The 10,455-nt window shown below is 47.0% G+C and overlaps 1 protein-coding gene across 1 annotated transcript; it reads left to right on the top strand.

Moving 5' to 3' along the window:
* The first annotated feature begins 360 nt into the window (after positions 1 to 360).
* LOC105086003 (cytochrome P450 2J6) lies at positions 361 to 6,018 on the top strand. The gene is made up of 5 exons (XM_010976366.3): positions 361 to 529; positions 951 to 1,085; positions 1,842 to 2,029; positions 5,484 to 5,625; positions 5,712 to 6,018. The coding sequence occupies exons 1-5, from the start codon at positions 361 to 363 to the stop codon at positions 5,927 to 5,929; spliced, it is 852 nt and encodes a 283-aa protein (XP_010974668.2). The 3' UTR covers positions 5,930 to 6,018.
* Positions 6,019 to 10,455: the final 4,437 nt, after the last annotated feature.

The following is a 10,455-nucleotide window of genomic DNA, read 5'->3' as shown; positions in this document are numbered from 1 at the left end:
AATCTGTGTCCCTCAGGCAGCCTCTGCTCAGCAAAATGACACTCACAGCATCAAAACATTTGCTGTGGTTCATCATGGAAGCGTGGGCAGGGGGAAGAGACAGGTTAGATCCCCTTAAACACGTTTCTGGGCCTGCACCATCCTAGCTGAGCCCTGGGTTCAATGTCTGCTACCACTGTTTTCACTTCTGTCTAGATTATTTTGGGAGTGTGGAGGGTCTCCAGATGACAAGCAGGCCTGGGATGCCCACGTCAGAGGTCCTAGCCTGCTTGGCGCCCCCAGCACCAGTCTCAGCTGCCCAAACTCAGGGCCAGCACCTGAGCAGTGCCTGGACGGCCTCTTCCCCTACAGCTGTACGACATGCTCCCTTGGGCCTTCCGCCGCCTCCCAGGCCCCCACCAGGAGATGTTTAGGTACCAGGAGGCTGTTCAGGGCTACCTCTGCCAGGAGATCAACAGACACAAACTCAGCGCCTCTGAAGCCCCCAAGGCCTTCATCAGCTGCTACCTGGCCCAGATCACCAAGGTGGGCCTGAAATGGATGCAGAGGGAAGGGGGAGGCTGTCTTCTTGGCTGCACCTCGTTACAGGGCCAGGGCCTCCATTCCTCACCCTTTCCGCAGTCTACAAGCTGTCAGAACACGCTGAAGCAGCAGGCGTTTGGCGTTTTCTTCCCTGTCTTTTCCCAGGCCAGGGCTGGCTCCTGCGGACATGGGTAGGGTGGGAAGTGGGAGACCTAGGTGATGTCAGGGCCAGCATCCTGGGGCAGTCCCCCTTCCCCCCAAAAGTCAATGTAGTTCTGGGACTCAGGCCCTCCTGAGGGGTCTGATGCGAGAGGAGTTCTTGTCCCACAAGCCTAGGCCAGACTTCATGGAGACACCAGGGCTCTGTAGGGGAGAGCTTCAGAAAGCTCTGCTGTCCCTTCACCCACCCTCCACCCTCCAAACCAAAGACGACCCTGTCTCCACATTCAGTGAGGACAACCTGATCCAGGTGGTGATCGATCTGTTTCTGGGAGGCACGGACACCACGGCCACTACCCTGCGCTGGGCACTCTTCTATATGGTCCAGCACAGAGCCATCCAGGGTAAGGGGCCTGGGTCACACCTGGCTGGCTGCCCCATGCCCATTTCCCCTGAAGCACCTGCCACCATCAACGTCTTTGGTCTGTAGCCCCAGGGGTGGGTCCTGATCTTATCTCTGTAATACAGGGAGTGTTCATGGCTTTAAGTCAGAAGGGTGGGGTGCAGGGTTCTATTCCTACCCTGCTACTTACTGAGTGGTCTCAGGTAAGTATTTCAACCTCTTAGAACTAGTGTGAAGTGAGGTGATATTATTTCACTCTTTTAGTAATGATTCACCAGGTCCTGTGCCGATGTCCACTCATGACCACAATTGTAGAAGGAAAAGATGACAAGAGTTCTCTCAGGGGCAAAATGCCTATGACCTAAGTTCAAATCCTGGCTCCACCAGTTTTGTGACCTTGTGCAGAAGTCCCTGTCCGATTGCAGCCTCAGTTTCCCTATCTGTAAAATGGAGGCAGCAGTTCCTACCCCATAGGATTCTTTGTATATAGAACACCTGGCACATAGTGGGTGCTCAAATCTGGGTCCTTCCCCTTCCCTCAAGTCCCCTCTGGAGGAGGAAACCCTGTAAAATCTAGTTCACAAGCTCTGCCTCAGGGAGGGCCTGCCACTGTGTGACCAGGGGTGACTGTGTGGGTGGGGCGACCTTAAGGTCATGAGCCTCCGCGGCTGTCTGGGTGTGGGGACGAGGAGGGTAGGGTGTGGTGGGGAGCCCGGGCTGCAGCGCCTTCCCGGGACCCACGCCGAGCCGCGCGCAGGGAAGGTGCAGCAGGAGCTGCACACAGTGCTCGGCACCTCTGGGGCGGTCCGCTACGAGGATCGAAAGCGACTGCCCTACACCCGCGCGGTTCTCCACGAGGTGCAGCGCGTAAGCAGCGTCGTGACCGTGGGCGCTGTGCGCCAGTGCGTGACCTCCACTCGTGTGCAAGGCCACCCTGTGCCCAAGGTAGGTGTCCCTATTGTGGCCTCACGCCAGCTCCTGTAGAAAGCACCCTTCACTGGGCTTCTTGCCCAGGACGGCCACCTACTACAGGTTCTGCCTGTCTGCCGGCATTCTATCAATCACCCATCCATCCACCAACCCACCCATCCATCCATCTCTATCTGTGGCATTCTGGACAGAGGGCTATGATTGTAAAAGAATATTCTCATTGAGGGATACTTTTAAATGTGTGTGTTGTTCAGAAATAACCCCTGCAGACATTTTAATGCACCTCTTTTCAGTCATCTTTGTCCACATAATCACATAGTTGTGATTATGCTGAATATATAACTCTGAAACTTTCATTTCACTTAACATATCATTCTGATTCTTCTGCATTACGGTTCTCAAACTTCCAGGTGCATTACGGTTCTCAAACTTCCAGGTACATCACAATCACCTGCAGGTCTTGCTAAAACAGACATGGCTGGGGACCATTACCAGAGTATCTGGGGTGAAGCCTGAGCATTTGCCTAACAGGTTACTGAGTGGTGCTGATGCTTTAGGTCCAGGGACCACATTTTGGAAACCACTGTTCTACATCACTCTTAACGGCTGTGTAAAGTTCCACCAAATGGGTATATTGTAGTTCTTAACCCTTATTGATGACCATTTAGGCTAATTTGCAATATACATGCCTTAAGCATGGTCTGCATTTTGTGTTACATCCTTAGTACCTTAGTACTGATTTCTCACACCTGACAGCCCATCACTTTGGCCATATTCTGTTTGCTAGAAGGGAGTCACTTGATCCCACCCACCCTCAAGGGGAGGGGATTTCACAGGGAAAGCCGGGTGTCAAGGATCATTGGGGAGGGGCATTTTTAAGGAAATAACACATATGTGTAGGTGGCAAAGTTGCCATTTTAGTGAAACAGTCACTCATCTTGGTGCTCTCTGCATAGAGGTGGTGGCCAGAACCCCAAAACTTTCCTCAGAAAGGGGCTTTGGTTCAGCACTGACGCTCCAACCTGTCCTTGGTGGAAGCCTCGATGGTACAAGGTGGTACACCATGAAAACGATGGGGAGAGAAGGTATAAGGGCCCAGTTTTCTTTGTCATGAGAATCTTTTTTCAACTCTTACAACCATGGTTCAGGGAAGACTTGACTGCAAGATCCGTGTCAGGATGTGATTATTAAATTCTTATTAATTTGATCAGACTTGAGATTCCTGCCTCCAAGCATTTTTTTTCTCATAATAACCCTATCCTTTCCATGTTGTTCCTATTCTTCTTCTTCTTCTTTTTTTAATAGCTAGGGTAACTTTAGCTTAGCTCAAGCAAATGCCCCAAACACATGGTTAGTAACTGAGTTTCAAACATATGTCCTTCTGATTCCAGAGTTTTTGCTCTTTTTACCATACTCCCTGCCATTCATATGGCTCCATAAATGCCTCTCTAGGAAAGTAAATGAACCAGCATGATGGATGGAGATGTTTTGCATTGTCTATTGATCTGCCAGATTGGCTGATACTGAACTGTCCTTGGCCGTATTTGGCCATCAAGTTTATAGGTTAGAAAAAATGTCTTCTTGAATGTGAGGACAGGACCGTGTCATCAACTCATCTGGCTATTAGCCTGATGGGAGGCCCCAGGCCCTGACTGTCTAAAAGTTGTGCCAAATTAGGTCATGTTAAAAAGGAGGTATCTAGAGTTCTGCTCTGTTTTATGCGACTTGGGATTAGAAATTTCCTAATTAATAGCCCATTCCTGCCAACTTGATTATAGGAGTTGTCCTGTGATAAGAGCACCAGGGAACCATTAACAGCCTGGAATCAATATCGAGCTTTTCCAACTTGGGCTAGAGATGTCTCCTGAAAGTAAAATCAAAGCTTGACAGTAGATCATGAAATGTTACAGATATTCCTAAACTGTTCTTAACCATTCTATCAGTTGAGTGGTAGTGACAACAGCAAGGTCCCTAAGACAGAAGTGTCTCTGTATTAGGTTCAAGCCTGTCTCTCCTCAGACATTCTATTTGATTATAAACTCCAAACTGCCATTTACTGGGAAGAAGCTGGGATAGGGTCCCCAAGAGGCCCCCAGCAGGCAGATGGCTCTGTAATTTGGAGGAGAGGGAGTGTTACCTTTGTTGTGTACTGGACAGGCTACAGTCTGAGCCTGTCCCATGAATGAAGATCAGTCAGTCACTTTGCAGGGAGTCCAGAACATCACTCAGAATAGAATGTAAATAATTCTGGAGGGAAGGGAGCATCTTGCCAGGAGCCTCTGCATCTGAAGGCAATTATTCAGAACTCTAATAATGCAGAGGTTACTCCATCCCAGGTGGGGAAAATGGGGAAATTCCCAGGACCATGACTAGGGAACACACAGCTCACTCAGGCAGAAGCAAGAACACGTGCCTCTCCACCTCTCTGCTTAAAACCACGAGTGACCAGGTCTGGGTGCCTACTGGTCTGGATGGCTAGGTTCAGGCCCCTCCCTTAAGCCTTCAGTAGAGAAAGAAAGGAAGGAAGGAAGGAAGGAAGGAAGGAAGGAAGGAAGGAAGGAAGGAGGAAAGAAAAGTGCCCTCTGAAAGTATTTACATTGTCTGAATTTCTGTGTTCTTTATTGGCTTCTATTTGGTATGCAGGCTTCAAATTCTGCTGAGTGTTTTGTTTTTGTTTTTAATTTCAAGATGCCTTTGTCAAAACCAAGAATCCTGTAGCCAGTTCTCTAGTTCCAACAGGGGTGATAGATTGAATTCTCTGGTGTTTGGCTAATGAGCCAGGGGATATGTAGCCCCCTCAGAACCCCTGGAGCTGTGTGTCCCAGGTCCTGGGTCCAAAGTCAACCCCATCCAGGTCCACTTTGGCCTCCTGGTCACCCAGGGCTCACGTGGTAAGGAGCAGAAGTCACCCACAGGAGCCTTTGGCTCCTTTCTGCTCCCATGTGATCAGTCTGATTGTCTTTCCAATCATTCACTTCTTTGAGGTAGAGTGAGCATTAGGATTAGGGCTAGAGGGCACCCCCTCCTCTCCCTAATCCTAAAGAATGAAGCTTTCTGTTTCCTCTCCTTCTCTCTGCCTCATTACTCAGTCCTTCTCTTTGTCTGTCATTCCATTTCTCCTCTCTCTCTGTCTCTAACACACACACAGACACAGACACATCCCACCACTGTTTGTTGTCCTGTGCAGAACTTGGTCCCCTCCAGTCATGCCCAGCAGCCACTGGCCTTCTTCATAGGAGGCAGCAGCTGTGTCTCTAGCCTGTAGGACAGAGGTGGGTGCCCCTTGGCCAGGAGACTGTAATGCCTAGCAACCTCACCGATGTGAAGGCCTGTCTGCTGAATCCCCCTGAGGCCCCATGGTGACTCTCCCCTGCATGCTGGGTGTTCTCTGAGCTCACATCAGCCCAGTGTCCGGGCTGTATGCTGGGTCAGCTGAGGCTCCCTGAGCCACACCAGCTCCTCCCTGCAGGGCACCATCATATTGCCCAACCTGGCCTCTGTGCTCTATGACCCTGAGTGTTGGGAGACCCCCCAACAGTTCAACCCTGGCCACTTCCTGGACAAGGATGGAAACTTCCTGGTCAATGAAGCCTTCCTACCATTCTCTGCAGGTACCGGGCGCAGCACTGGGTGAGGGTGGTGGGTGGTGGGTGTGACAGGACAGGTGCCATCCTCTGACCTTTCCTTCTGCTTCCAGGGCATAGGGTGTGCCTAGGGGACCAGTTGGCTCGGATGGAGCTTTCTCTGATGTTTGCCACCCTCCTCAGGACCTTTCAGTTCCAACTGCCAGAGGGGAGCCCAGGGCTCAGGCTGGATTACGTCTTTAGGGGCACTCGGCAGCCCCAGCCCCAGAAGATCTGTGCCGTGCCTCGTCTGAGCTGCCCCAACACAGGTCCTAGAGAGGAGGGCTTGTAGCCAGCAGGAGTCTGGAGACTGTCTTCCACAAAGTCCTTCCTCAGTCTCTCTTGGCTCCTGCAAATTTGAAGAGCAGCTCAGCTGCCCATGGTTCCCCCTAACACAAGCTCTGACGAGTGACATTGAAGAGTAGACTTATTAAGGATTCTACAGAGTTGTCTCAGTTTTGGTAGCTCAGTTCCTGTTAGTTATACCCTGGCAGGGAAGTATTTTATAAGATTAGTTAAGAGGTTTGACCTTGAATCATTTCACAAGATTAATTTGAGGAGTCAAGCCTCACAGGGTAGCGGCTAAGTAGGTTCAGAAGGAGAGGCATTTGAGAAAAACTATAAATACAATGAAGAATGCATCCAAATACTGATGCTGGCACCTGATAGCCCCAAACTGGGCAACTTATTTTCTGTCCTCTCCTGCCCTCTTCCGACCAGAGGGGAGAAGTACAGTTTCTTGCAGACATGGGAACTGATCTCCCCTACTCTCTTTAACAGGCAAAACCAGCAACCTAAGATGTCCCAAGTTTTAAAACACTGTGTCTCCAGACAAGTCTTGCTTATTAAAAAACAACTTGTATTAAGGGAATTCAAGTTAAAATCAAATGAGATACCATATACACCTATTAGAATTACTAAAAACAAAGCCCTGAGAATCCCAAGTACTAGAAATCTGCACACTGCTGATGGGAATGTAAAATGGTACAACCACATGGGAAAACAGTTTGGCAATTCCTGGTACAATTAAACATGATTTCATACAACCCAGCTGTCTCACTCCTAGATATTTAACCAAAAGAAATGTAAATCTACGTTCACCACAAAACATAATATATGATTCCATTTCTATGATAGTCTTGAAATGGTAAAGCTATAGGACACAAAATATAAGTGGCTGGCGAGGTCCGGGAGTAGGGTTACGGGCTCACTATAAAGGGATACGAGGGAACTTTCTGGAGTGATGGAAATATTCTGTATCTTGATTGTGGTGATGGTTACAAAATTATGTGTTTGTCAAAAATCATGGAACTGTACACTTAAAAGGATGACTGTTATTGTGTATAAGTCATATCTCAATAAATCTGACCTCTAAGAACGAACTGTCTTACCTTTTTCCTTTGAGTTACTTAAAAGATGCACCTATGGATTGTAAATAAAAAGAACAAAGAGTGGCACTCCTCATCCTTTTCTATAAAGGGTTAAGTCACAATCCACTTAACAGGGGTTAGTGCAGTCACCCAGAACAGTGCAACCTGAGGGGGATTCAGGATGGAAAAAACAGGACTGAGCTTCTGTGTTTTGGATATTAGGGCCCCTAGATAGTTAAGATGCATTTCTAAGGAAGAATTTCAATGACCCAGATTCTTGCATCTTCCCATACATAGATAAGCACTAAAATCATTAACTTGAGATATCTGGTCTTCGTGATTAGCAGTAATCTTTTTATGCTTGACTACATGTATTTTCCACCAAAAAAATCATTACATACTGGCTCCTCCCCTACTTCTTTGGAGCAGTTCCTCAGGGCCACTTGAGAGGCTGTCTCCTGGGTTATAGTCCTCAGTAAGATCCCTAAAGAAAACTGAAACTCAGTGCTCTTAAGTTGTCTGTTTTTTCAGCGGACAGAATAAATCAATGTTTCTGATTCATAGAACATCAGTTATCCCTATGATGAAATAAAATTCATATTTTATGGCAAGACAAGAAAAAATTTAAATGTAAAATTTTTCTTTGCCCATTTGGGCCTCCTCCCTCCCCTTTAATGTCTGTTGTGCATCTGCATGAACTAGACCTCCTTAGGGGATAACCTTCCTTCTTAATCTCATAGGGGGCCATGATGACACACAATCCACTTCGCTTAGTACATGCAGAACTGGACTGTGTAAACTGTCAATAATATGTCATTTGACGTATAACCCTTTGTTTCAAAAACTTATATAACTGTCCTTTGACCTCTAACAGCTGGAATAGTCCTCAGAGCTTTCTGACTTTCAGGTTGGCTGGAGAGCTATTATGTACTGAGTGCCAACAATGTACACCTGAGTGCCTGACACATACAAAGTCATTTAATCATCAAAACAACAAGGTAGAAATTATCTAAATTTATAGAAATAGGAATCAAAGTGTCAGAATACCAGTAAGCCTCAGTTTTCTCACCTGCAAAGTGGGGATAATAATGCTAACTCATTTGGTTGATATTAAGATTAAATTAAATGTGATCATGCATGCAAAATACCCATCAGAGTACCTGGGACATAATTAGTGCACAATAAATGGCAAGTAATAATAAATACTCCTGTGCCTGGATGATAGGCAGCACCCCCCCCCCCACCACAGATCCTTCCTGCTCATCCTGAACCCTGGCTGCCCTCTAAGGACTCTGCTTCTCCTACAGCTTTTGAGTGGAAGCTGCTTGTTCTCCCTGTGTCAGTTCAGGCTGTGACCAGAAACAGCATCCTCACTCAAACTGACCGATGAGGAGAGCTTAATAACAGAACATAGAAGCCAACCCATGTGGAACACGGAGGAAGGGAGTAGGTGGAGTAAATGTCTTTCTCCTCTCATGCTCCAGTCTTCTGTTGGTGACTGCAATTGCCTGAGTCCAGCTAAAGCCAGAGGGCAGGGGAGCCCTTGGATGTGGTCCATGAAGGTCAGTCTCGAGGGGCCTGGGGCAGCAGACAAGAGTGATCTGGAGAGGCAGACAGAGAACATCCAGCACATCCCAAAGCTCAGATTCCTTGGGTTCTGGACCACATCCTCCTCATGCCCTAATGATCCTTTCAGACTACTTGTCCGCAGACCCCCTGGACATGTATTTTTCCTCTGTTGACACTCTGCCCTCTATCTCTAGCTCTGCTTCAAGACTGTTAACCTTCCAGTCACTGCCTCTCTTTCAATGACGTCTCAGGATTTCACTCCAAGTCCTGCTGTCATCCTGGTGACCCCAATGTGATGGTATTTTGAGGTAGAGCATTTGGGAGATAATTAGGTATAAATGAGGTCATGAGGGTAGAGTCCCCATGATGGAATTAGTGCCCTTATAAGAAGAGACACCAGAGAGCTTGCTGTCCCTCTCAGCTGTGTGAGGACAAAGCAGGAAGTCAGCCATCTGCAACCAGAAAGACAGCTTTCATCATAACTTGATCATGCTGGTGCCTTGATCTCAGAGTTCCAGCCTCCAGAACTCTGAGAAGTAAATTTTTGTTGTTTAAGCCACTCAGTTTATAGTATTTTCTTATGGCTGCCCATGTAGACTAAGATGCAAGGCTATAAACAAATCTGCTCCTTTGCTTTGGAGGAAAATGCCTTTATCTCAAGGTTGTTTACTTGCTTACTGCCTACTATTAAAAACAAGCAAAATTCAACTGAGTAAATTTGAAGATATCAATTAGATCTTTATTTAATGGATTGTGAATCAGGCAGCATCCCATCTTAGCAGCTAGGAAGGAGTGTTCAGTAGCTGTACAAAGTGGAAGGTTTTTATAGGCAGAAGGAGGAGGAAAAAGGAAGTTTCTAGCAAAGGAGTGGATTGTTTCAGGCAAGGTCACCTTCATTTGGGGGAAGGTATGGGGCTGTCAGGCAGCTTACCTGACTAGTACTGACCAGGTAATTCCAGATTCACTGGTTAAAGGTCACATTTCCTGGGAGAGGCTGAAACTGCAATTAGGGTAGGTATTAAGTCTTGTTTTGCTGACGTGGGCCTAGCACAATTGACTCCATTTTGGCCCTCTTGTTTCTTTCCTAACACTGTTAAAGTGGTGGATACCCCAAGCTCAGTGTTCTTCAGCTGAGATGCAGATCCACTGCATGGTCAGTATCCATCTAGCCCATGGCATTGCCTCTGGAGGACTTGGAGAACAAAGGGAGCCCCTGCAAACATGATGCATGTGATGCTTCTTGTGCTGTGGGTAATGAAGACTTTTGTCTCTAACCCAGGAGTCTCCTATTTTCTGCCAGCTTTCAAACTTATTAGCTTGCAAATAGGGTAAAATCAAATCCCAGAACAGACACTTATGACAAAGCCAAAGTTAATATATTTTAGTTTCTCCAAGAAGTCATGCCCTGGAAGACATCACAAATGCTATGCTCTCTACCTAGAACATTTTGGCCCTTCTCTTCTCCTGGTAACCTCCATCATTTTCTCTGGGAAGCCTTTCCCCTTACCTCCCATTCCTTATCCCTTGTCTGCATTATTTCTCCTCCTCTAAACCCCCAGAGAGCCTTCAGCTTCTCCCAGTGTTTTGTAATTGCCTTAGTTTACTTGGGCCATCCTCCTCCAGTAGAATAGGATCTCTGTGAGGTCAGAGATAGTGTCTTTTAAAATACATCCCAGATCTAGTACATTGCCTGGCATACTGCAGGTGCTTATTCAGTATTTATGGAATGAATACAGTGCTGTTATAGTGATTTAAATAAAGCAGTATAAAAACACAGATGAAGGTCATCTAAATCAGAGTGAAGGTCTAAGAGGAAGGCCTTAAAGGAAACCAAAATATTTCACCTCAAATATGCCTCTTTGACATAAAAGTTGTTTTG

Source organism: Camelus dromedarius, chromosome 2, assembly GCF_036321535.1.
Source record: "Camelus dromedarius isolate mCamDro1 chromosome 2, mCamDro1.pat, whole genome shotgun sequence".
NCBI lineage: Eukaryota > Metazoa > Chordata > Mammalia > Artiodactyla > Camelidae > Camelus > Camelus dromedarius.
The sequence above is the reverse complement of the archived record's forward strand: the minus strand, read 5'-3'. Positions and strand labels throughout refer to the sequence as shown.

Excerpts from the sequence above, each read along its gene's own strand:
- LOC105086003 (XM_010976366.3), top strand. The coding sequence starts at position 361 with ATGCTCCCTTGGGCCTTCCGCCGCCTCCCAGGCCCCCACCAGGAGATG. Across the intron at positions 530-950 it reads GGCCCAGATCACCAAGGTGG|ACGACCCTGTCTCCACATTC; the intron begins GCCTGAAATGGA and ends TCCAAACCAAAG. Across the intron at positions 1,086-1,841 it reads CCAGCACAGAGCCATCCAGG|GGAAGGTGCAGCAGGAGCTG; the intron begins GTAAGGGGCCTG and ends AGCCGCGCGCAG.